General features: G+C 42.5%; 1 protein-coding gene across 1 annotated transcript in view; it reads left to right on the top strand.

Moving 5' to 3' along the window:
* ADAMTS20 (ADAM metallopeptidase with thrombospondin type 1 motif 20) overlaps nucleotides 1-27357 on the top strand; it is a 298171-nt gene that overhangs the window by 175264 nt on the left and 95550 nt on the right. Inside the window, exons 21-28 of the mRNA XM_089674002.1 lie at nucleotides 2210-2374; nucleotides 3966-4130; nucleotides 4458-4577; nucleotides 5170-5277; nucleotides 10669-10833; nucleotides 10924-11217; nucleotides 11610-11771; nucleotides 17882-18058. Coding sequence (XP_089530128.1) covers nucleotides 2210-2374; nucleotides 3966-4130; nucleotides 4458-4577; nucleotides 5170-5277; nucleotides 10669-10833; nucleotides 10924-11217; nucleotides 11610-11771; nucleotides 17882-18058 — 1356 coding nt within the window. The remainder of the gene's footprint in view (nucleotides 1-2209; nucleotides 2375-3965; nucleotides 4131-4457; nucleotides 4578-5169; nucleotides 5278-10668; nucleotides 10834-10923; nucleotides 11218-11609; nucleotides 11772-17881; nucleotides 18059-27357) is intronic.

Below are 27357 nucleotides of genomic sequence, written 5' to 3'. Positions count from 1 at the left end.
TTCACCAGTGATCAGTAGATTGCTGATGCCATGCAGGTCTCCTGCAGACCTGTCAGAATATCTGCTTGCCATACAGAGATGTACGGCCAAGGAGATATTCTGACAGGAAGCTTCAATGAAATACCACGGTGCTCCACAGCACCATGGTAGTTCATTGAAAACTACAAGCCCGCAGCTGCTAGGGCTGTCGGGACTTGTAGTTCATTCACGGAAGTCTGTGAATGAATGATGCAGCCGCGTGGATGGAGCCCTGCACTTCCTCGCTATTTTCAAATCTGACAGATAGTACGGGGAAATTTCTCCCCGTACTATCTGTCACAGGGAGGGGGGGTGTGGCTGCAGGTATGGGAACATGTTACATGTTCCACCCTAAAAACGTATATTTTAAAATACATCAGCAAAAAATGCAATCAAGTTTAGCTCCAAAAATTTTCAAGACAGGACTAGAACTCAAATTGTCATTCACTGCTGGAGGGCATGGTACATGCAGTTCCCCAATCTGCTGGGACTATTTTTTTTAGAATTTTTGTTTCAGCCATCCTAGGGAACTATGTACTAATGCAGATAGACCTGGCCCTTTGATAGGTAATGCCGGGAATGTCCCTAATGTGTTTTCTTACCATTCAGTTATACTTTAAAATATGCCAATGCTTTTGGCAAATGTCCTGCACTTTAAATGATACACTTGTATATGGTAGACATTGTCTTACTCTATCATCTCTTTTCTTTTTCCTACCATAAAGCAATTTGTCTCATTCACTGTTTATAGTCATTACATATGCTCCATGGCGCCAATGCTTCCTATATCCCTATTTGAGGAAACTCTCATTCAACTTTGCTGCCTCCTTGTGGATGTTTTTGCATGTAAAGGATTATTAGCACACGTTCAGTAGGTTTTCTAAATAATCTAGACCCCTGGGTATCATAATTTCCAAATTCAGCAGTTAAATCTAGAAAAGTGACCTTAGTGTTATATGTACTTGTAAATTTCACGTTGCAAGTGTTTACATAGAACTTCTTTATAAATGTTCCACTTCATTTTTTGTTCCTTGCCATATGATAAGTATGTCATTGCTGTACCTATACCAGCCTACTATTTTAATTAAAAAAGCGAACTATTTCAAGTCAAAAATATTTCTTCTTTGACAACATGAATTTCAGGGTATGAGGCTCATTTGCATTACTCCCACCTTTCATAGCTGAGTGCTGGAAGCATTAGTGGTGAGTTGCTAGGCCTGAGCATTCCTATGTGTAGGTTGGTGAGTGTACATGAATATTACATTTCAGAAAGTTGGTCTTTGCATAGTTTTAGGTTCTTTATTGGCTTAACAGGAAGGATGGAGACATTAGGAAGGTAAGAGCAGACAGTGTGTTGGGCAGTGACCACATTTGTCTTTAGCTGAGTACAGGCTCACTTTAAATGGTTTTCCAGAAGTTGAACTCTTTTCACTTACAGAGAAATCGATTTGAGAGTCTCATCCATCTGTGCTGTATAGAGGATTCTGTTAGATTTTTTTCATTAAGCCTGCATATTGTATGGCTGGCTTAATGCTTCAAACTATCCTTCGCTTACTTGTGGAAACGAATGAGTTCAGAGTTGTATATCACTGAAGCACTTCCCCTTCTAACTAAATGGAAATAGTTATTCTTTCCAAGATAAGCCCATTAATAAACCAGCTTTGTAACATTTTGTCTCATACTTTCCTAATGTAAAGGATCAGCCCTAAATCAAAAACAAATATTCCATTTTTAATATATGTTGGACAGTTAAACTAATTGATTCTCTGTATGCAATGCTATATGTGTGAATTCTGCACTTCTTGTGAGTCTGCGCACCTGCTGTGACCATTATGAGGGTCTCCCAATCACCTTGTTGGAATTTTCCTTTTTGTAAATTCAGAATGTAAAATAACATTCTAGAACATTTTGGCTACTACTACATTGGACAATGACATCCAAAACTCCCAGGTGTACAGGAACTGAGTCAGGAAATGTGGGTGGGAAATCCCTTTGTTGGAGTATCCAGAACATAGAAGCCAGGGATCGTCTTAACCTGTTAGGATCCATCTACTAAAATATCACTTTTGGGTGGACTTTAAGGGGCTACATATGAATTTCATGAGATCGTTATTTACAGTAGTTAAACATATTTTCTGATCTATGTTTCATGGAACTGTGTATTATAAATAATGATAAATGCATATTACAGTGCTCTCGAAGTTGTGGAAATGGCATGCAATCCAGGGAAGCCTACTGTATGAACAACCTTGGACACCGTTTGGTTGATCGAGAGTGCAATGAAGATCATAAAATTGTAACCCAGACCTGTAATGAACATTCTTGTCCTGTCTGGATTAGCAGTGAATGGAGTGAGGTAGGATTTATGGACAAACATATTCTAAAGGTGTTGAATGTTACTACTAAGTATGTTGTGTTAGCACGCCTTACTGCAGATGATTTTAGGTCTGTCAGACTGGAACACTGAATTCTGTAAAAGCATATATATGGTCAAAATATAAAATCATATATTAATTTCCCCATTGTATTTCAATCATTTCTTGCCTACTCTTATTGATCTGAACAATCTTGAAGTTTGTAAACTTTGTGAAGATCCTCACACATTTACTTCCTTGAATGCTGTGACAAATATTCACTATTCCCTGTTAAGAGGCACCGCTGTGGCAGAGAGTTTACTGAGCCTGCCTTCTAAACTACAGAGGTGCTCAGAAGTTAAAGGAGGTGGAGTCAGTATAGGAATCACTATATTGCAGGCAGAATATTACCATGGGTTATGTAGTCCTTCGAAATAAAAAGTAAACAAAGTGAGGGGAAGCTGCAAAGCAGGGGACGCAGGCAGTTGTGGAAAGGGACAGCTAGCATGTAGGCAGCCGTCGAGCTTTAACAGTGCTATGTTGATACCATTGGTGACACAACACCCATGATACCCAAATTTATGACTGTGTTCTAAAAATCAGATAATGCAAACAGTTATCTGCATACAATCAGTTATTGCTTGAACAAGCAAACTGTATGCTTGCAGAATTCACTAACAATGATAGTTTGCAGTAGATTCTACACTGCAGCATCTGATCATATGCCAGCTAAACCCCAGAATTAATATTATATTCTCTACTGTTTTTGGGTCTCTGCAACAACTGTTAGTAATTTTAATTGCACACATCGGAAAAAGACTGTTTTTATAGAAGCCTGCAAAAAATCTTATTTTGTTAGAAATCTCAATGATCCATGTATGGGGAACCTTGTGCTCATGTGTAGAAGTTCAAGAGATTACATATGCATTTGGTTGGCAAACAGATTCCAATAATAAACACCTGTACATACAGGTACATATGTACATATGACTTTAATACAACAGTGTGTCACATTTTTGTAGATATAGCTTGGAGCATGCAGGTGTTATTGCCTAGCATGCTGGTGATATAATTTTTTTTTATTCAGTATCTTTTTTTTATAAAATGTGTCCATATGCATTCTGTGGTGTACAGTATAAGAGCAGAAGGCACAACATTTTTTTTTTTTTTTATAATAAACATGCTCAACAAACTAGGACTGCACTATAGGCATTGAACATTAGTCTGCGATAGGCTAGTTAGATCCAGTGATTGTGGTCATTGTTGAATAAAGCTTAGCCTAATGGTCTATTACTGTAGCAAACAGTCCCTCATTCTCTAGTGCTGTATTGGAAATTTAGAACTTATTCACATATGGATATATGAGTGTTACACTGCATATCAACACACATGTAAAATACAGTAAAAGACACCAGTGCCATAGCACATAATTGGATGATGGAAGTTAGCAGAGCTTCACTTCATTCATTAAGATAGGGGATATTTCCCTTGAAAATGGGACAGTCTATGGCAATAGCAGCTTCCATATATCCCATAGTGCAAATTTCAGGCTTAAAGTCTTTTTATGACTTTTTTTATGTTTTTATTTTTAAGTGCCTGGTGACATGTGGAAAAGGTAACAGACGTCGTCATGTGATGTGTCAGTCCAATGATGAACAACTGAAAGACAATTATTGTGACCCAAACAACAAACCTGAGTCAGTTATATCCTGCGAGCTTCAAGAATGTGCTTATTGGCATATGGGACCATGGGGACAAGTATGTATAAATTGAATATATGCCTCGTTCATGATTTACATTGTGTAAATGGCACTGTATATTTAGTTAGGATGGTTTTATAATGTACACATGCCTACTTTGTACCTATTTTACACAAGTTTTTTACAAAGGTAAATTTGCCAGTTTCCTTCTGCCATTTGACTCAGCAGAATAAAAACACTTTTGGTAGTCCGATGTTAGCAATACAATTTTCTTTCTTTTTTAAATACCTACATATTATTGTCTTCTGTTGTAATATCTGATTAGTTGAGTATTCTTGAACGCCTTAAAAATGACCACTCATACTGTAATTATGTTTTGTAACAGTGTTCAGTTACATGTGGACAAGGCTACCAACTTCGAACTGTAAAGTGTAGTACAGGAACTTATGAGCCAGGTTTGGATGAACGTGAATGCAATGCAGCTTCTCGACCAACGGACAGTCAGGCAAATATTCTTTTTTTTTTTTTTTTAATTAAAACAAACTGTGTATTGAGATTGCACAAACTAAAATTACAAGCACACTGAGAATGTAAATACAGTGGTTGCAGAGATGAAAAGGGCATAATAGCATAGCATGTAATGTACAACATCAGATAAGGCATAACATCTACATGGGGCATATACATACAGTACACGTACTGCACATTACGTACATAAATTATATGTCACAGCTGTGTTCATCCCAACTTTGTACACCAGCTGGGATGAAATGTAGAATATCACAATAAACAATAATAAGAACACTAAGACTAGAACCTAGTATCAGAAATGTCTGGAAAAAAAAACATCAACTGTCAAACAACCTCTATCATATTCATATTTGATAATGGTATGTTCAGTACTGTTCTGACCTCAATTTCATCTAATGTTTAGAACTTAGCAAATATTCTATTTTAATTTGAATTCTGCAAAATAAAATGGTAATAAATAAATACAAACTAATGCACACATTACACAGTATTGCCTTTTTTCATATTGGCGTTAGTGTTCTTCTAATTATTGAGAAGTTGTATTTATTTTAGTCTTATATCTGCAGGATTGTGAAAGGATTCCTTGTCCAGTACAGTCCCGTATATTACCAACTATCTCTCCTGCAGATCAAGTACAAAAGAATGCACAGTGGAGATATGGGTCATGGACGCCAGTAAGTGTCATGCAATCCTTATTTGGTCTACATTGCAAACTGTCTGGACACATCTGACCCTGTAAAGGCTGCTGTGTCTAGCACTTACAGTATATGGGTTGTGACAGGAAGAATATACAAAATCTACTTTTCTTTTATTTATTTTTTAAAGAGATTTCAGATAAGTACCAGAAATAACTATGATGTGAATGCAAGTCAGAGGGAATTTCTTCCCTTTTTTTTTCTTTACTGTGTACCATTTATCAGAGTTTGTAAACCAACTGTCAGGAATGGACTTGCCAGTAATGGTGGGACTCACCTGCCTTGTGGGCTGCAGTACCAGGGCTGGCCAGCGGGTGCTCCCAGCAATCAGAGTCTCAACCCTGCAGCCAGCCAAACACCTGAAGTTGATTATACAGGTGTATTTAAGGGATGGCCAGACCTGCAGTCTCTGCCTTGGTGTGTGGTTTTCCTGGGCCCTGTATCTTGTTCCTGCATTCCTGTTCCTGTTCCTGTCCCTGTCTCTGTCCCTGTCTGATTCGTTGCTGACCCTGCCTGATCCGGACCTCTGCTGACTTCTCCTGTTTCATCCCTGGCTTGTGACCCCGACCATTCTCTGCCTGACCCCCTGTACCTACCTGCAAGATTGTTATTGACCCGGCCTGCCTGACGACGCTTGCATTGTATGTACTGTTATCTGTGGGTGGTTTGGTTTGGTTCGTTTGCACTGTGTTATGTTTTAGTATTGCACTGCGTTTATGTTTGTATTGTTAGTCTTTAATAAATTATATTGTTTATAACTTATCTGAAGCCTGCGTTTCCCTGCATCAGTCACATACCTCTGGTCACACCCCGGAGCCCTGACACCATTACACCAAGGCCAATCCTGACCAGAAGTGGCTGCACAGGGAAGCCATCTTGGCTTGTTGCTGGGAAGGATGGATCTTGATGAGGTTGTGTATTTATCTCTGCTAGTGTTTGATGACAGAGAGTATGCTTATCAAACTCTGAAGGAGTATCCCAGGGATGAACTGCTAGAATGTATACGGATTGCTCATTGCCTAGTAGATCAGGGCACAGAGTTCTCTGAGGTGCAGCCATTGATTCAGGTTTGTGCTGAGTTGGTTTCATCTGGTACCCCCGAATGTAGGGATGAATTTTTGCGCCATTTAGTGCCGACCAGGTAGAGTCCCTGGTATGGTTATTAGAGGATGATGTGGATTACTTTCTGGAGCGTTATTCTGCATGTTCACCACAGGTACTAAGAGATTGTATAAACGCAGTGCAGTCATTGACCAGACAGGCTTTGTGTAAACTGAGCTTTGTTCAACCCATACTGCAGACATGGTCAGACTTGTTGCACCCAGCCTCAGTCAGCTTACAACATCATTCCTCCACTCAAGGCACTCTTCCTGCATCCCCGACAGCACCCCCAGTGACTGCCCAGTATACTCTAACTACCACATACCAGTCCTCTGCTCCCACTCGCTGCACCTATCCTTTCTTTAACCCTGTAAAGAAGTCCTCTGTAGCAACTGCTCCCTCCTCTGTTCCATCTTCTCTGTCCTCAGCTGCTCCATTCGTTTGCAGACCTGTGTTTACTTGCAGTGCCCCAGTAGTTAAAACCAGAAAAAAGCGGAAATTCTTTCCAACCGGTACCATCCTGCCAGTATCCAAACCGGTGAGCCTGCCGTCTGAAAACCTGCCTTCCGTGGTTCAGCCTGGTGCCTTGGCACCCGCACTTCAGCCTGATGCCTGTACCCAGCCTGATGCCTGTACCCAGCCTGATGCCTGTACCCAGCCTGATGAACTGATCCAGCCTGATGATCCTATCACGCCTGATGACCCAGTGCCCGCTGTCGAGCCAGACGATCCGGTACCTGATGACCCGGTGCCCACTGTCATGTCTGGTGACCCGATGCCCGCTGTCGAGCCAGACGTTCCAATGCCTGATGACCCAGTGCCCGCGGTCATACCTGGTGACCCGATGCCCGCTGTCGAGCCAGACGATCCAATGCCTGATGAACCAGTGCCCGCTGTCATGCCTGGTGACCCGATGCCCGCTGTCGAGCCAGACGATCCAGCGCCAGATGACCAGGTGCCCACTGTCGTGCCAATTGACTCAGAGCCCACTGTTGTGCCTGGTGACTTGGTGCCCACTGCCTTGCCAGGTGACGCGGTGCCCGCTGTCGAGCCAAATGACCTGATGCCTGGTGACCCGATGCCCGCTGTCGGGCCAGACGATCCAATGTCTGACCCAGTGCCCGAGGTCATGCCAGTTGACTCGGAGCCCACTGTCGTGCCTGGTGACTCGGTGCCCACTGCCTTGCCAGATGACGCGGTGCCCGCTGGCGAGCCAAATGACCTGATGCCTGGTGACCCAGTGCCCGCTGTCATACCTGGTGACCCGATGCCCGCTGTCGAGCCAGACAATCCCATGCCTGATGACCCAGTGCCCGCTGTCATGCCTGGTGACCCGATGCCCACTGTCGGGCCAGGCGATCCAATGTCTGACCCAGTGCCCGCGGTCATGCCAGTTGACTCGGAGCCCACTGTCGTGCCTGGTGACTCGGTGCCCACTGCCTTGCCAGATGACGTGGTGCCCGCTGGCGAGCCAAATGACCTGATGCCTGGTGACCCAGTGCCCGCTGTCATGCCTGGTGACCCGATGCCCGCTGTCGAGTCAGACGATCCAACGCCAGATGACCCGGTGCCCGCTGTCGATCCAGACGATCTGGTACCTGATGACCCGGCGCCCGCTGTCGTGCCAATTGACTTAGAGCCCACTGTCGTGCCTGGTGACTCGGTGCCCACTGCCTTGCCAGATGACGCGGTGCCCGCTGGCGAGCCAGATGACCTGATGCCTGGTGACCCAGTGCCCGCTGTCATACCTGGTGACCCGATGCCCGCTGTCGGGCCAGACGATCCAATGTCTGACCCAGTGCCCATGGTCATGCCAGTTGACTCGGAACCCACTGTCGTGCCTGGTGACTTGGTGCCCACTGCCTTGCCAGATGACCTGATGCCTGGTGACCCGATGCCCGTTGTCGTGCCTGATGACCCGGTGCCCGCCGCTCCGCCTGGGGGCCCAGCGCCCGCTGCTCCTCCTGGGGGCCCAGCGCTCGCCGCTCCGCCTGGGGGCCCGATGCCTGTCGCCCCGCCTGGGGGCCCGATGCCTGTCGCCCCGCCTGGGGGCCCGATGCCTGTCGCCCCGCCTGGGAGCCTGATGCCTGTCGCCCCGCCTGGGGGCCCGGCGCCTGCCGCCCCACCTGGGGGCCCGGCGCCTGCCACCCCGCCTGGGGGCCCGATGCCTGTCGCTCCACCTGGGGGCCCGATGCCTGTCGCTCCGCCTGGGGGCCCGATGCCTGTCGCCCCTCCTGGGGGCCCGGCGCCCGCTGCTCCGCCTGGTGGCTGGTGCCCGCTGCTCCGCCTGGTGATCCGGTGTCCAGCTCGATGTGCCTCTGCCCGGAGTCCAGCTCGATGTGCCTCTGCCCGGAGTCCACCTCGATGTTTCTCTGCCCGGAGTCCTGCCCGATGTGCCTCTGCCCGATGTGCCGCTGCCCGGAGTCCTGCCCGATGTGCCGCGCCTGTCGCTCCGCCTGGGGACCCAATGCCTGTCGCCCCTCCTGGGGGCCTGGCACCCGCTGCTCCGCCTGGGGGCCCGATGCCTGTCGCCCCTCCTGGGGGCCCGGCGCCCGCTGCTCCGCCTGGTGGCCCGGTGCCCGCTGCTCCGCCTGGTGGCCCGGTGCCCGCTGCTCCGCCTGGTGGCCCGGTGCCCGCTGCTCCGCCTGGTGGCCCGGTGTCCGCTGCTCCGCCTGGTGATCCGGTGTCCAGCTCGATGTGCCTCTGCCCGGAGTCCAGCTCGATGTGCCTCTGCCCGGAGTCCTGCCCGATGTGCCTCTGCCCGATGTGCCTCTGCCCGATGTGCCGCTGCCCGGAGTCCTGCCCGATGTGCTGCTGCCCGGAGTCCTGCCCGATGTGCCGCTGCCCGATGTGCCGCTGCCCGATGTGCCGCTGCCCGATGTGCCTCTGCCCGATGTGCCTCTGCCCGATGTGCCGCTGCCCGGAGTCCTGCCCGATGTGCCTCTGCCCGGAGTCCAGCTCGATGTGCCGCTGCCCGGAGTCCTGCCCGATGTGCCAGTCTTTGATATCCCGCCAGTTACCAGACCCGGGCGGTGGAACATTTTGCCCAGCTAGGACTGTTTGGAGCGTCCTGAGGCCGCTCCTTGAGGGGGGGGGGTACTGTCAGGAATGGACTTGCCAGTAATGGTGGGACTCACCTGCCTTGTGGGCTGCAGTACCAGGGCTGGCCAGCGGGTGCTCCCAGCAATCAGAGACTCAACCCTGCAGCGAGCCAAACACCTGAAGTTGATTATACAGGTGTATTTAAGGGATGGCCAGACCTGCAGTCTCTGCCTTGGTGTGTGGTTTTCCTGGGCCCTGTATCTTGTTCCTGCATTCCTGTCCCTGTCTGATTCGTTGCTGACCCTGCCTGATCCGGACCTCTGCTGACTTCTCCTGTTTCATCCCTGGCTTGTGACCCCGACCATTCTCTGCCTGACCCCCTGTACCTACCTGCCTGATTGTTATTGACCCGGCCTGCCTGACGACGCTTGCATTGTATGTACTGTGTGGGTGGTTTGGTTCGTTTGCACTGTGTTATGTTTTAGTATTGCACTGCGTTTATGTTTGTATTGTTAGTCTTTAATAAATTATATTGTTTATAACTTATCTGAAGCCTGCGTTTCCCTGCGTCAGTCACATACCTCTGGTCACACCCCGGAGCCCTGACACCAACAAATATGCCTTGTGCCTTACTTGTTAAAGACAGTCTTGCTGTCAATCATTCATCTGCAATAGACTCCAGCTTTCCAACCTAGACTACATAGAACATCTAGATTCCCTAGAACACTAGACCATCATAGAAACTATGCAAAGATAAAAGCATCCCTCAAAGCTCAAATGTTTATAATCCTGTGATTCCACACATACTGACTGGTTCAGCTGCAAAAGGGCTCATCTTGCCTGAATAGATAGACAGAAATAGGAGCACACACCGATGCCGCCCAGTTCTAAGACTTTAAAGCAGGCTTCAGCTTTGCCTCCTCCCAGACCACACCCCTCTTTCTAACGCATTTCATCTACTCCTGAGCTTAGTTTCAAAAGTCCTCCTTTATAGCTGCTGGAAGGTTGGAAATGAGTTTGGTGACTGAGTGTGAATGTTTTCAGGGGACAAAATATTGAGAAAAACACAGTTCTACCTACACATTTGATCTTTGTGTATCATGTTTTGCACTGAATAACTACTTTCATTTAAAATATCAGCATTTTACTTAACACCAGTTTTACTGTCTTATATAAAGCTTTCAGCTCTTGCAGAGGGTCATGCTGCAATTTATTGTGTAATTCTAGTGCTCTGCCTCTTGTGGAAGGGGTAATCTCGCTCGATATGTCAGTTGTCGAGATGCACTGGGCGGAGTAGCTGATGAATCATTTTGTACATATTTACCACGTCCATCTGAAGTCTCTAGCTGTTTTACACCATGTGGAGAATGGCAATCTGGTGACTGGTCTCCTGTAAGTAAAAGTACTGGTGAAAAGATAATTTTATATAAAAATCATTATGTAATGGGTTAACCTGTGGTTGACATTCTTATGTTTGAACAGTGCCCAGTAACATGTGGAAAGGGAAAAGTTATGAGACAAGTTGTTTGTACAAGTTATCACGGAAGGATTGATAATGAAAACTGCGATCCTGAGAGCAGGCCCAATGTAGAACAAGACTGCAATATGACACCATGTCAAATACACAATCATTTTCCTGGTAATCATAACCATCCAATGCTGTTTCCACAACCAGAAAGCCCACAAAAGTCTAGAGAAAATGATCTACACAACTCCATCAACCAAAGAAACAAGCCTGCTCGGGGGAATCAGTGGAGGACTGGACCATGGGGAGCAGTAAGATATATTTTACTACTAAAAATACAACACTTTGCATCTATCTTTTTATAATTGTAATTCCTGAATTTGACATGTGTGAATTCAGCCAACCTTACATATCTTTTAAGCATTTTTTGTCCTAAATTCTTTTCTTATTTTTGTTGATTTTAGTAAATAATTTGGTCTTTGTGCTAGTCATTTATAGTCTTCCTTTTACCAGTGCAACAACAGAGAAGTATAGTGATTTTGCTTTGTACTCTTTCGAAAGTATTTTCAACTTTTTACCTTCTGCTTTTTAAATTTTATTGTTCATTGCTTTGTATCCAGGTCTTCTTCATCTCAGACTTTTTTACACAATAATAGTTTTAATATTAATAACAGTATTAATTCCCTTTAAATTTCTTATATAGTGTTCCAGCACTTGTGCAGGTGGTTTTGAGCGCCGGGTTGTTGTATGCCAAGATAGTGAAGGAAGAATTAGTCATTTTTGCGATGAGACAACTAAGCCTGCAGAATCAAGACATTGTGATTCTGGACCTTGTCCTCGTTGGAACTATGGAATCTGGGGAGAAGTAAGAATATATATATATTATTTATATGATGATGTTGTCACTTGGAGAAATCGTAATATAAATAATGAACAATATGGATGCCATTTACTAGATGAATGTTCAGTATGGCCATTGATGAACTTCAGTCAGTGACAAAGGCACATGTGCATTAAATAACCTATGATATTTCTACAGAATAATTCAACTTTTTATAAATTTTTTTTTTAAACAGTTCAAAATTCGCTTAACATCTAGATAGATAAGCTTTTTGTCTATGTTACAGTTACTATCAAGTGGTCCAGAAAAGGTGTTAACTTGTCAAAACTATCAATAGATATAATGGTGTAGTGAAGAAAATGTAAGGATGCCCTTAGTTTTAGAAGTTGCTATTTTCCATTTTCCAATAAAATTGCTGCTAATAGGTGTTTTACAAACCTGCCTACCCACCAGTCTCTAACATTGACTCAAAACTTTTCCAAGCAAAATTCCTTCAGTTGCAAGATGGTTGTGGGTTTCCTTGCATGAACTGCCCATCTCAGTTACCCCACAACATTTCAATGGGATTCCTATCAGGGTTTTGACTTGGCAGGCCTGTAAGGCCTGATGTGTTTCTCAATATACTACTAGAGAAGAGGATTTTATACTATGTACAAATATTCACAACTCTATCCATTTCTCTGAAATTCTCTTCTACGCTCCATTTGGTGTACTGTAACATGTACTACATTCAAGAAACCCCTAAACGTTGCTTCTTCAGGCAAGGATATAGTGCGAGAAAGCTTATTCTGTTTATTTCCCATTCTTGCACTGCTTTCTCTTATACCTAATATATATGCAGCTTATGTATTACATACCTCTTGTTTGTATGCCCTATCTCTCTTTATTGTAACTGTTGGCAGGAAGCTCCCTTACTCAGGGGTGTATCATGAAATCAGTGGGCCTATGTGGAAGATCAAAAGTGGGCCCCAGGCAGTGATAAAGAAAAAAGTGCAAAAAAGTGTGTGTGGTTTAAATTGGGTTTAAAAAATTGGGTGTGGCTTAAAATGGGTGTGGTTAAATTGTGTCTGAGATGACTTCCATAGTGCAGAATGTGGTAATGTTAAATAGGGAATGTACAGAGTGGAGTGTATGGCGGTGGGTAGCATGTACACGGAGTGGAGTGTATGGCGGTGGGTAGTATGTGCAGGATGGTGCCAGTAGGGCAGTGAAATGTGTCAGTAGTTCTTTATTTTTCTTTATTTTTTTTTTACATTTGAATAAAGGGAGGGGATGGAGGAAGGAAGGAAGGAATGGAGGAAGGAAGAAAGGAAGGGAGGAAAGGAGGGGAGGGAGGAAAGAAGGAAGGGAGGGGATGGAGGTAGGAAAGGAAGGAAGAAAAAGGAGGGAGGGAATGGATAAAGGAAGGAAGGAAAGGAGGGAAGTAAAAACTCACATGGATGGTTCCCGGTTTACTGGCACATTCAGAAGCATCACACAGCTGCTATGTACACAATTTCCCGCAGGGACAGGAGGCGGCAGAGCAGATCGGGGCTCTCTCCTCTGCCATTGTTGTGGAGGATGGGCACTGTGTCAGAGAAGATGAGGCATCAGAGACCTGGGGAGGGGGCCTGAGAAGCACACGGGGGGGCACAAAAGGGGAATCCAATGCACAGTCAGGGATGATCAGTGCAGCGGCGGGGACAGTTACAAGCAGCTATCTCCCTGTATGTCTTTCAATGAATCAGCTGGAAGCCGCTTCTCCTCTTCTCCCTCCAGCGGCTTTCAGCTGCTTCATTGAAAACCACACAGGGAGATCGCTGCTTGTAACTGCCCCCACCACTGCACTGATCATCCCTGACTTTGCTCCTGATACATCTCATCCATGAGTGCAGGGTGTTCACAGCACAGTGGGCCCCCCCAACCCTCAAGGCCCATGTGCAGTGAACATCCTGCCCCCATGGATGATACGCCACTGCCCTTACTGTACCTTGTAACTACTTTTGCTATACAATTGTATGTACTTGTATTTGGATGCATTTTTAAAGTGAGGCTGATTTACTAAATGAGTTTGAAAAGTAAATTCCTGTTTATTTAATTTTGTTTAGTGCTATGAAAGATGATAGAGCTGTATCAGTAATACATATGATACCTAAGGATGCCCCATGAAGGTCCTATTCATACCTGTGCATTGTTGTTGCAGTAAATTGCTTATGAAACTGCACAAAAAAATCCTTGATCAAATAATTTCATTATAGTTCATATAGAATATAGACCACAGTTTGGTATTGTTTATATAAATGCATTTGCATTCAGACCTTTTTTGTTTTTTTGTACAGAAACTCATTTGTTCATTAAAATGTGTGAAAAACATTAAAGAACACATTTAATTTCTTGGTGCACATCCAAAACACACGACACCAAGGCACAGGAACGCTTTCACTATCTGCAGCTGACACATATTTTTCATCCTTTCGATGTACCTCTACTTAGCCATTCTGAAAAACTCACTTTGAGCACACTTGCCAACATTCCCAGGGATCCCCTGGACCCATCTCAGCACTCTATACATCTCTCAATGGTCAAGCTTCATCAGCACCCCACTCCTATATGCTTCAATAGGAGCAAAGCCTCCAGACCTCCATTGATATGATGGATTAGAGTAAGGTTTAGACTTCAGTAGCGAAATGCTCCTTAAATGCAAACGCCCTTGAGGCTGCCTATAAATTCTCCTGAGGTGGTACTGGGTACCTGCCCAGATTGCACATGTTAACCCTGGATGTAGTAAAATATGCTTCCTGAATTGTGGCCAGTGGGGAGATATTTTGCACGTTTGGTGGTCCAGTTCGTGACTGCCGGGGATTTGGTCTAGGGTTTTTGGCCTCCAACAGACCCTTTTCCATCCAACAGTCCTCAAGGATGCCAAGTTGACTTTACTGCATTGTCCTATATTTGGTCTTTTTACTTGCCAGCAGAAACTGGCTTCCTATCTTATTAGGCCAAGAGGAACATTGCTCAGGCCTGAAGGACCCCATCTGTTTGCTTTTCAGGGTGTGAAAGCCCTCTATGATCTCTATGAGCAAATGTCCAGCATACTAAAGGATTCACACCCCAAATTTTTTAAAGTATGGGAACCGTTGATTTCTTCTTCCTTCCCTTCACTTTACTCTGTTCCGGCCAGTTGTGGCCATAGTCTGTGGCATTATCGGGTCTGTGGAATTCCTCTCTTTCCCTCCCCCCTCCCCATCCTTTCTCTTCCCCTTTCTACTTTCCCTCCTTTTCTTTCTATCTCTGTCCTGCTCTTCTTTTTGAGAGCCTGCTCACTCGAGGGCGGCCTTACGCCCCTTTGAGGGTCCCATCCCAGGAGGGCGACATCCTTGTCATGTAAGTTTGCTACATTTCGCTAATTATTTGTGCACTCCTATGGCTTTGTTAGTATTTTGAAATTATTATGTTGTTCACCATGTTTCTGCTTGTTGTTTTGCATGTGTATGAACATCCGAGTTGCTCTGTGAGCATGCCGTGTACCTGTCTGTTGTCTTATCTGAAAATGATAATGTGACGGAGGGTAGGCAGGACAGAACACACAGAGCAGATGGCAAACACACAAAGCTTTATGGACAAAATGACAGTCACTCAGTGGGGGGATTGCAGGGAGGGTGACCTCGCCAATAGGTGAATAGCAAGGAGAGGGCCAAAACACTTGTAGTCCAGCCCCAAGGGGGCAAAGTTAAAGTCTCTGCAGCAGCTTGTAATCCAACAGTGAGGTAGAGGGGCAGTTCAAGAACAGTTCAGGCAAAACAGGTGAAGCATACACTCACGGATCCAACAGGGTGCCCGGTCTCCCAGGGAACAAGATAGTATGACACGGGTACCTGTTGGAGTCCAGAGTATGCTTGTAGTCTCCCCATTAGCTGGGTCTCTGGCAGAGCTGGCGTGCGGTTTCCCCCTTGGCTGGGGTCTCAGGCAGGGTTGGGGTGTGGTCTCCCCCTTAGCTGGAGTCTCAGGCAGGGTTGGTGTGCGGTCTCCCCCTTAGCTGGGGTCTCAGGCAGAGCTAGTGGGTGGTCTCCCCCCTTGGCTGGAATCTCAGGTAGGGCTGGTGTGCGGTCTCCCCCTTAGCTAGGGTCTCAGGCAGAGCTAGCGTGTGGTCTCCCCCCTTGGCTGGGGTCTCAGGCAGGGCTGGCGTGTGTGTTCTCCCCCTTTGGCTCGGGGTCTCAGGCATGGCTGGCTTCTAGGGTCCCCCCGTATCCTTGGGGGTCTTTGAAGAGTTTAGCCACGAGGGTCGCGCCGCAGCTGGGATCCCTCAATGGCTGCGCAGCAGAAAGGATGCTCAGGAAGAGCCCAGCACCGGTCTCTTAAACCGGTGCAGGACGCTTCCTGGTCGTCCTGGTAACCAGGGGTGAACCGTGAGCGGCGTGCCTCGTCGCTTGGCAATGAGGCACGCCCCCCTGGACATGGGTCACACTCTCGGGAGCACGACCTTTGTCCAGTGGGAACTCTCCGTGCCCGCGCTGCGGATGACAGGACCGGGTGGCGTCAGTCTGACGCCATGGTCCTGAACATCCCCGCAGGAGGTTCGCACCTCTCCGTGGAGAGGTGTGAACCTCGCTATCTTCTCCTCTCCTGCCCTGCCGGAGGAGGAGGAGATAGTGGCAGGGGTGACAGAAGCCGCACCTCTTGTCCTGCGCGGCAGGACGAGAGGTGGAGGGGGGCCACTTAGCAGGATGACAGCGGATAACAGTGGGGGAAATACATTAATTGAATTTGGGACATAAAGCAGGATGACAGTGGAGGAAACACACTGATTGAATTTGGGAACATTTGGCAGGATGACAGGGGAGGAAATGCATTGATTGAAGTTGGGAACATTTGGCACAAGAAAGTAAAGGATTAATTAAGGATGTACTTCATCTGGGCACAAGGAATTAAGTATGGGATTAAGGCAGAAATCAATAATTGGGGCTGGCAGAGCACCTATATTGTGACAGATAAATATTATTGAAACAGAACACATTTAAAATGCATGAATTTTGAAATGCAGAAGTGTGACCCAGCTGCAAAATTTGGGGCTTTTGGAAAGGAGCAATACTGTTGTTTAAAGATAACAACCAGTTGTTTATGCTATATTCATTGTATCTTTTATTTTTCAAATTAGTGACTCAATGCAATACAGAAAAATGCACAGCAAGCCCATGAACCACAGAAGCATATGCTTACCTTTATTATAACACCCCCCCCCCCCCGACTCCGACGGTTCCATTCATTGCCGGCAGTGAATATACCGGTTATCGCTGGGTATTAAGGAGAACATGACTTAACCTATGTGTGCTTCAGCACTGTTACATTTGGAATTCATAACCCTGTATAAACTATAACTTCAGGAACTTTTGCGCAGAGCACTTTAGGGTCATTGCAAAGTACAAGGAGAAACTTTTTGCATCTGGAGGAAAAGAGGTTTAATCTTGGCAGATTAAAGATTCCTTCGCATTGCGAAGTACAAGGGGGCACTCTTTGCATCTGGAGTAACAGAGTTTTATCCTCTGCATATGAAAGACTTTTTCACATTAAACGTTTTGAAAATGTGGAATTGACACCTTAGGGACTAGTTCTAACCCACTTAGTTAACTGTTTTGAACAAATCTGGATACATTCCTAAATAAACAGAATATAACTGACTAATAACATTTATAAGTAATAACACCAAAGATTGTTGATCCAGAAAATATCTGATTTCTGTACCCTTGGAAGACATTTTTTTCCTTTGTTGGAGAAAATTGGATAATGCTTTATAAGGGTTTTTTTCCTAAATCTGCATCAACTGTGTACAGAGTTCTGTATGTGGAGATTTTTAAATGTATATATTTATTGCTTTGGTTGAACTCAATAGACTTCTGTCTTTTCTTAACATGTCCAGCTAAGCAACTTTCTAAAAGGAAGGTCTGTATATGCTACTGGGAATGGCTCCAATACAATGAACTGTTGCCTTGCCTTACGTGGGCAACACAGGTTTACATTCGGTGTATATTTCAGTTAACATGCCTGAACTTTGAAGCTGATGAACCTGAATGGGTATTCTGATTTTTCACTGTCAGAGTTTTAGGAATCTTTTTTATAAGTACATTGATAGAAAATTTTGACTTTTATCTATTTTTCAGTGCACCCAAACATGTGGAGGCGGAGTGAAAACAAGATTAGTGATCTGTCAGCTGACGAGCGGACAATTGTTGGATGATCAAAACTGCGAAATTCTTGATAAACCACCAAATATGGCACAGTGTAACACACATACATGCCCTGCTAATGCTTCTTGGCATCCACGACCATGGAAATCGGTACGATAGCATATTTATGTTATTTTTATGAAACAGTTTGTGTGGAAATCAACAAATATCTGATGTACAGTATAATTATTTAAATTTAGTATATTTAATTTGAATAATATATTCATACTTTGGGCATTTCTTTGTGTAAAAATATATGTATATGTAGCTACACAGAGATTGTTGAAATAATTTGTAAATGTTCATTTTCAGATTTTAATTTAAATGACAAGCATACAGTATATTTAATACCATGTTAAGAAAGAGCTCTCTAAAAGTTTAATATTTTTGATCTGTGGTTTTGTTGAAAAAAAACCCAAAAAATTGTAAGCTAGTTGTAGTGAAAAAGAAAAAAAGTAGAAGCTCAGTACAATTGTTTTAATAATTGGGGTGATTTACATAACATGCAGTTCTTTGCACATGATTGTTTTAGAACACTTCCATCACCATTCAGAACACACAGAGTTAACTTTAGCATCCTTATGTGTAAAATGAATTTCAATGCAACTTACTTTCTACCTGTATTCCTGTAACTTAAATTAAGTTAATTATTTTACATTGCAGGAGAAAATATACAGTGCCATATTTCCTGATGTGTGGTATCTTGGAACATGTACTGTTACAAGATAAAAAGAGAAATATTCATATTATTTATATTACATTTCATAGCTGTAACTTGCATATAGATTTGGTTTAAAAATATTTAGTATAAGCTAAACACACTGTAATTGACAGCAGCCTTGCTTTTGTTAAAAGCCTCAGTTAAGCTTTTTTAGCTAGTCTGAGCCCACACTACTGGCCAAAATTAACTTTGTTGCACATTCAGTGTAACATACAACAAACTAAAAATAAACTGTAATAAGCTTGTCCACAGTAAAAATAAAATAAAACATACAAATAAATTCTAGTCTGTACAACTAGATCAAAATTCCTATGTACCACGGAAATGGACCTTGTATCCAGATCCCCAGAAAAGTTTTTTTTTTTTTTTTTAAGGCTGCCGTTGCACTGTCCTCAGCAGAGTAACACTCTGCAGTCCTCAAAGTTTTCCTGACACCCTCAAGGAGTTTGAGATGCAGTTGTAAAGTCAGTTTTTTCTCTATTAAAAAAAAAAATATCAGTGGCATAATTGCTTCTGATTACTCTAGCTCCTTAGGAAGGGTGCCCTTTCATTGTCAAAAGGGCTCTGCCACCACACGTACCTATGTACAGTGCATGCTCATGTTAACATTTAAAAAACTAAAAACTAGAGCTACTTTAAGCAACAGTCAGATAGTCCTTTTACCATTTTCATGAAATTAAAATGCTGCTTGCAACCTATTATTGAGACCAAAGTATAGCCTTGATTTTAGAAATAAATAGTGTAATATTAAAGGCAACATGTTGCTGTGTCTAAATTCAGATTGTTGCCTAAGAACAGTTATGTTGAGGTGTCTGGAAGTACCTTTTCTTATTCCCTAATGAGGTTTTGTGTACCAGTGGAATCCCTGGTCTTGATACAGAGTTTCAATTTCAAAGTTATACAGAAGTCAAAGCTTTGTGCATAGTGTTCATCTGGGATCTAGACACATCAAAGGTGCTGGTACCTGATATGTGGTGGTATTGCCAATTTGGACACATTGGTGCACACATTAGAAAGGTTTCTTTGAATATATTTATTTGTATCACCGTGTAAACTTTGCCACGGTAATGGCTAACCAATCTGAAATTGACCTCATAGTTTTGGGAGGATTTTATGCAACACTGGGTACCTAAAATGGGGAGTTGTGTAAGTCTTGTGTTAGCTTAAAGTGGTTGTAAACCCCTACATAGACCCAGTGAAGTGACAAGAGACATGCAAACATGAAACAAATCCTCATACATCAGTTGCATCTCTTCATAAGAAGTCTTGTCTTCTCTACATCCATTGAAAGTGAAGAATTGTTTCAGCTTGTCTGAGCTTTCGGAAATCGGGTGGCTGGAAGCTGCTGTTGCACTCTTCAGAGCTCATTGAAGAGAGCTGATTGGTGGGAAAGAGACACATCCCCTTTTCACACAGCACATAGAATCAGAGCTGAAGCTGCCAATCACAGGCTATGTGCGGGAACTCCCTTTTCGGTCACCTTTTTACTTCTTGATGTTAGGAAAACTGGTCATAAGTGACTCATGCAAATAGCAAAGGAACGAGGAAGGAGACAGAAAAGACACTCAAATCTCTTGATTAAGACAAGTACACACTATAGAGGGATATGCTTTGTTGAAATTTCACATCAGAGGTTTACAGTCACTTTAAACAAAATTGGGCCTTGTCCATTGCTAATTGCCCAGAACTGACTAGAAACATCTATTTATAAATGATTAATGTTTCAGTCTCTCAGCTTAAAGTTATACTAAAGGTTCCAATTTTTTTGTTTTAACAATAACGAACATGTCATACTTGCTTGCTCTGTGCAATGGTTTTGTACAGAGCAGCCCCAATCCTCCTCTTTTCGGGTCCCCCACAGCGCTTCTGGCTCCTCCACACTGCTGAGTGCTCCCAGTGCAAGCTGCCTCCTCTGGGGGCACTCATGTGTGCTGGCTCCAGAGTAGCCTCTGTGTATCTATAAGATACACATATCATTGCTTGACCCCATCCCCTGCTCGCTCATCATTGGCTGTGACTGATTCATAGGAAAGGTGTTAGGAAAATCTACAGAATTCCTAAAAGCTGGTCTCTTTATTAATAATAAATCTATCAAATATAGGGTTTTGAATATGAGGGACTGCTTTGCTCAAAACATAAAATGAAAAAGGTATAAGGCTGTCAAAGAATTATTACATAAGTCCGCTGTGTATTAACAACAAATATGTTTCACTATTTTCCTTTAATAAAACTGTACATATTACAATACATTGTTATGATATACCTCAGTAAATCATACAATTAAATACCACAGAATGTTCAAGAAACAGTGGAGTTGATTTACTAAAGCCAAAAAGGCTGTTAACATTGTGGGGGAATTTTCACTTTGCAAGGCAAAGGCAATTTTCTTTTACTTAATGCAGGGGTGTCAAACTGGCGGCCCTCCAGCTGTTGTGAAACTACAAGTCCCATCATGCCTCTACCTTTGGGAGTCATGCTTGTAACTGTCAATCTTGCAATGACTCATAGAACTTGTAGTTTGGCAACAGCTGGAGGGCTGCCAGTTTGACACCTGTGACTTAGTGAATATGGTAAAAATTTATTTTTCAAAGCATACCCAAACAGGTGGAATGAAATAGAAAAGCAAAACAGTATTTTTGCTGGCCTCTTAATGGAGCTTTATCTTCGGAGCTACTCTAAGGGAAATTTTCACTTGCAAAGTAAAAAGCTTTTTTGCCTTTAGTAAATTAACCCCAGTATCTTCAATGCTGCACCATTTTGTTGACGCCACCTGTTATTAAGTTTTACAGTGATGTGCATTGTGATGGAGTTGCTCAATAGACTAGGTAATGTGTTTGAAAATACATATAATCAGTTAGCAGCAAGTGCTTGTTCATAACAGTGAATTATATTTCTTCTTTTAGCAGTTTAATATGTATGGCAACCCTGGATTATGTTAATTTACACAATGCACTTTAGCTAATTATGGAAAGAATTTGGGGCCTGATTTATCACTTCATGATATTACATATTGCATGCCAATAGTTAGACATCAAGTTATATTATCAAACTTAATAATATTGCTTGCTTCATCAAAGGGAGAACATTTCATGATGTAATGATTCATGGAATGTGTCTCTTGCAATCTTAAACCTGATCTACAAAGTTCTCAGCAAAATTCAGGCATTAAGATCACTTTATCTTTTCATCTTCTACAAGTATGATAAGCTATATATTACACATTTAGGCAATGCACTTCTTATGTTATATGAGTCTTTTTGGATTTAAAAAATGAAGATTATGCCCAAGCATCATGTGTGGTTATGTGGGCTGGGGTTTGAGAGTCCAGCAAATTAATTAAGAATAAGATTTATTTGATTTTAAGTGAATAAAAGCTATTGTATCAGTAAACTGTACATGAAATAAACAGGTCACTGCTTTCTAATGTCTGTATGCACTTTTTAGGGCACTTTTAGGGCAGGTTCAAATCTTTGCATTGAGGTAATGCATGTAAATATAAAAGTATACTGTATATGTGTTGTGTTGCCCTACCATTCATTTTGAATGACACTCCAGCACACTATTTTGCAACCAGTGCAAAGGCTAAAAAAAAGTTCTTGAGAAAATTATGGAGAAACGTTTTATAAGAATCTTCTGATGGCTGCATGCTTTTTAGGCTGTAAATGACATGGGGTCGCTAGTGTGTATGACAAAAGCTAGGTGCCAAGCAGCTTTTAGCAGTAAAAAATAAAACATAACTATTAGGGCAAAACTTAGTAAATTGGTAGGATTACTTATACAAATACAAAATGCTCATTACATACTTATTAAGTTATGTATATGACAGCAAACAGAACTGGGACAGTTACCCAAGCAAACAAAAAGATTGCAGCTGTTATTCTGACCTCCTGTAGCACCCGATAGAAAGAAGTCTTAATTTTCTTTGTCTCCATGTTTGGAAGATTGGATACCTTAGTTTAGGTACCCATAGCAGCCAATCAGAATTCATATTGTACTGTTTTGACTTCATCGGTGTGAATTCTTACTGAATGCTGTAGGTAACTGCACTTATGAATTAGCTCTAATGAATAAAGTTTCTGTAAAGAATTAGTCTGTATAATTCCTTATGCAATTAAGAATTTTAAAGGTCATAGACAACTGGGTGGTTAGTTAAAATGAAATTCACTCAATTAGTGGTCTGAACTTATAATAATTTACTGTTCAGTTTGCAGCTGTTGTCTTGTCCTGTGTCAATTTATTTATTTATTTTTTAATTTTTGTATTTTGTGTTTATAACATTGTATTTGGTTTTACTGTAGCAATCTTGCTTTATCCAAGCATATCTTGAATATGAATCCCTTAGATGGCTGGGCAACTCTCAAGCTAAGTTCACTGTGCTGTTGCAGTGTTGATATGAGCCTGATTTTTCCCATTCAAAAAAGTCTGTTTGATATTCCTGTAAATGGAAATCATGTTTATTTATATGAAGTGACATCACATTTGCAAGTTAAAAGTAATTACCTTTAAACAGGTTTATTAGCAATAAAATATAAAGTGAGAAACCTGAATGTGTTCACTGGTAGACAACCATGGTAACATACTTATGTGTCGTTCCAATAGACTATTTTGCAGAGATTGAAATCCATTCTTCTTATGCCTTACACCTTTATTAAATGACCAAATTAGTGTTTTCTTTTTTTAAGATATATAATGTGTTCAAATTCATTTAAAAAGGTTGGTAAATAAATATAAACTACTTGGACCAAATATCACCAATGTCACATTTTCAAAAAAATTGGATAGTGTGCCTTAATATTATTTATAGTCTGGCATGTTTGACATCCGGCATTTGTCCAAGGTATGTTTGCATAGAGCATGGTTTCTTCAGTTTTTAACTTGTACTGCATATTTTAACAAATTGCAAGTAACTTGGTGATTTATGTAAACGACAGACTGACAGTTCTTAACATCTGCATTTTGCCTATTAAACAGAAAGTATAAAAGTTAATCAGATTCAAATGGCAGGCTGACCGTTTCTAATATGTGCATTTTGGCTGTGTTAAGAAAATATAAAAAAAATCTTAAACTGAACGGCTTTTTTTGTCTTTTCTCTTGGGCTATGGTTTGTCTTCCATTTTTATGTTGTTCATTTTGTGTAGTCAGGCATGTACCATCATCAAAACATTTTCTGTGTCAAGGTTCTAACAAAATATTATTCTCTACCCACCCACACTGCTTATCATTATCATTATAGCTCCAGACACAGATTCAAGTGACATTGTATCTTTAATGGGTTTGTACCCTAAAGGCCAATGCTGACTGGCTTTGAGCTTGTGTTGTTGGAATCAATTGACATCAGATAACATCAGTTTGATGTGCTCCTGAGATAATTTAACACATTTAACTTGCAGTTAGTCTCCTCCTGAAATTCATTTGACCTGCTTCATATACACATGAGACTGTAAAAAACTTGCTTTAAGCAAAGAAAATCCTGTTGAAACAGAGCCCTTACAATGTAAGAAATAATAGGCACATAACTTGGATCAAGAACCAAAGTATGAATATAGAACAATGTGTATAGGCGAGTGCTGGAAGTAAGAAGCAGCTTGCACAAAAGGAAGAGGTAACAACTCCTATAAAATGTATGCCTATGATGGGTTAATATGGAAAATTTCTTCCTTAATACACATTGATCAGCAAGGCCAAGGCCAAGGCCAAAACTAAGTGGGTATTTAAATTGAAAATCCAGTTAGGATGAAAAACAGATGAGCCACTGACATTTAAACATTTCCATCCACAGATCCTAAAAACTACTTTGGTCAGAAAGTGGTTAACCTCATATTTAATGTATATATTACTAATAGAATGTGCCAATTCTTAAAAACCTAATTTGGAATGGTGTGTTTAACATAAAGGATCATTAGTTGTATGTTTTAGGAAGTGATTTATATGATTGGCCCTTTGGAAAGCACAATGTTGTTGTTGCATTGTGTGGCCTGCAATTACATCCTCAATGTTTATGAGGACTAAATGTTGCCACATTGGTAAGGATGTTTTTGTGGTTCATACTGTATATACAAGGATTCATTCTAACCATTGTGTTAACCAGTTTACTTTAAGATACTGACTGAGATAGAAAACGTTTGATAATAGCATTTTCTTGTATGTACAGTATACAGCAATCATCTGACTATTGAAATAGATTCAAAGTGTTTGCATGCCAAGCCAAAACTTACTTTTCTTTTAGTCTTAGTCTAAATCATATGGACAGTTTTTATGAAGACATCCTGTCTATAATGCTTGTTTCCTGATGTTACTGAACACATTGTGCTTATGTGCCAACCAAGCCACAATATTTTACTTAACCCCAGTTTCCACCTTACAAACAAGTAACAGTTACATCTGCATGTGCGAATCAATTCATTGGATGCAAGAATATGTGCTACATTAAGGTCAGAAATTAGGTAACACTGTTCTAACAACTGTTCAATGCTGTTCTATACCATTAGTAAGTGAAATTGTAATTTGTGTGCTCAGCATTTGCCACATAGAACACAACAGTAACATAGCAAAGACTAAAAGGTAGGAGGAAGTTCCTCAATAAGGAGGAAAGAAGATGGGTAGACCCTCAGAGTGTAAAGATGTGTATATTCGGGAACCATCCAGTACTCCTGACAGCAAAGAATACCCTCTTTAGCAAAGGAGAAAAGGGAGGAGTACAGCACTGTGGAGGAAAACAGTAAGGGAGATGGTGCATGCTTGCTAAGGGTGTAAGTTGAATGGGTCCCTCTAATGCTGCTGGCAGGAATCCAAAAGTGCAGTTCTCTTTTTTTTTTTTTTTTTTTTTTCAAGCAGGATGCAAGGTTGATGGTCATATATGTTTAATACAAGAGCATCAGTAATAATCCATATTACATATGTTGCAGCTTTAGGCTGGCCATACTTGGATTGAAATTTGAACGGTTCAGCAGTTCAACTGAGTTCTCCTAAATTAGCTTGCTGGAAAATGTTGCTTCAATCAGTGCATGCAGCCAATTAGCTGCAGTACTGATCAGTGTATTCTAATGGGGGGGTGGGTCCTGCTGTCAGAATACAATAGTGCAATAGTGTTTGTGTAATAGTTTCATTACCAATATAACTACATGCTGCAGGCCACTGCCCTTTTGAAATGTTATTAAAATATCTATAATGGTGTGTTGTTTAGGTTTAAACACAAATTACCCAATTTCATATAAGTAATTAAAGCTATTAAAGCAAAAAAAGCTAAATATTTGAAAAATGGAATCTGCTACTGGCTTTCATAAACAAATTCAATCTGCTAAGCATGGATCACTTTAATAAATAATATAATCTTCTATTTTTTTTTACTCTTTAAATGATCTAATATTTTATATTTGAAAAATGAAATCTTCTATTTCTTGATAACTCTCATAAATCTGCTACTTCCTAATCACATTCATAAACAAATCTTAAACTGCTAAACATGGATCACTTTACTAAATAATCTAATCTGCTAATTATTGATTACTCTTTAAATGATTTAATCAGCTACTGCTTGTTTGCTTTCATAAATAACCTAATCTTCTGCTATTTAATCACTATCATTAATTGTCTTTTCTGCTATTTCTTGGTCACTTTTAGAGATGAGCGAATTATTCAAAAATTCGATTCGGCTGATTCGCCGAATTCGCGGAATAGATTTGATTCGAGGCGAATATATTCGCTGCGAATTTAACTTATAAAAAGGGTGTTTCTAGGCTTCAGAGAGCCTTTATATTAGTGCAGAACACTGTACCTTTAATTTAAATGCCCTTGGAGTCTGCTGGGGAAGAGAACTAATACTGTCAGTCAGTATGACATGCAGATGAGTGCCGTCGATCTTAGAATCACCGCACACTTCACTCATTTGGGCAGTCACGGGGCCAAAACCAGAGTGTGGAGCCACAGTGTGGCGGTGGAGGCAGCAGCAATGGGAGGCCATACAGCACCCTATGACAAAATGGAACCCACCAGCAGTGTGAGGAGACCTGAAAGTGGCACATGGCAGAGTGTGGCGATGGAGACAGCAGCAATGGGAGGCCGTACAGGGACCCATGACACACTCTGGACCTGGCAGCAGCATGAGGAGGCGGTACAGGGGCCCATGACAGATTACGGGCCTGGCAGCAGCAGTGGGCGGGCGGTGGATGCAGCAGTATTCGGAAGCCAAACACAGGCCTCAGTTAAAAAGCGGAAGCCGTCAGCAGCGTGAGCAGACAACAGAGGCACATGGCGCAGGGTGGCGGTGGAGGCAGCAGTATTCGGAAGCCATACACAGGCCTAGGTTAAAAAGCGGAAGCCGTCAGCAGCGTGAGCAGACGACAGAGACACATGGCGCAGGGTGGCGGTGGATGCAGCAGTATTCAGAAGCCAAACACAGGCCTCGGTTAAAAAGCGGAAGCCGTCAGCAGCGTGAGCAGACGACAGAGGCACATGGCGCAGGGTGGCGGTGGAGGCAGCAGCAATGGAAGGCCATACAGCACCCTATCACAAAATGGAACCCACCAACAGTGTAAGGAGACCTGAAAGTGGCACATGGCGCAGGGTGGCGGTGGATGCAGCAGTATTCGGAAGCCAAACACAGGCCTCGGTTAAAAAGCGGAAGCCGTCAGCAGCGTGAGCAGACGACAGGCACATGGCGCAGGGTGGCGGTGGAGGCAGCAGCAATGGG

The sequence above is a fragment of the Staurois parvus genome, unplaced genomic scaffold (assembly GCF_062004578.1).
Source record: "Staurois parvus isolate SC_StPar_1 unplaced genomic scaffold, SC_StPar_1.0 ptg000147l, whole genome shotgun sequence".
Lineage (NCBI taxonomy): Eukaryota > Metazoa > Chordata > Amphibia > Anura > Ranidae > Staurois > Staurois parvus.
The sequence above is the reverse complement of the archived record's forward strand: the minus strand, read 5'-3'. Positions and strand labels throughout refer to the sequence as shown.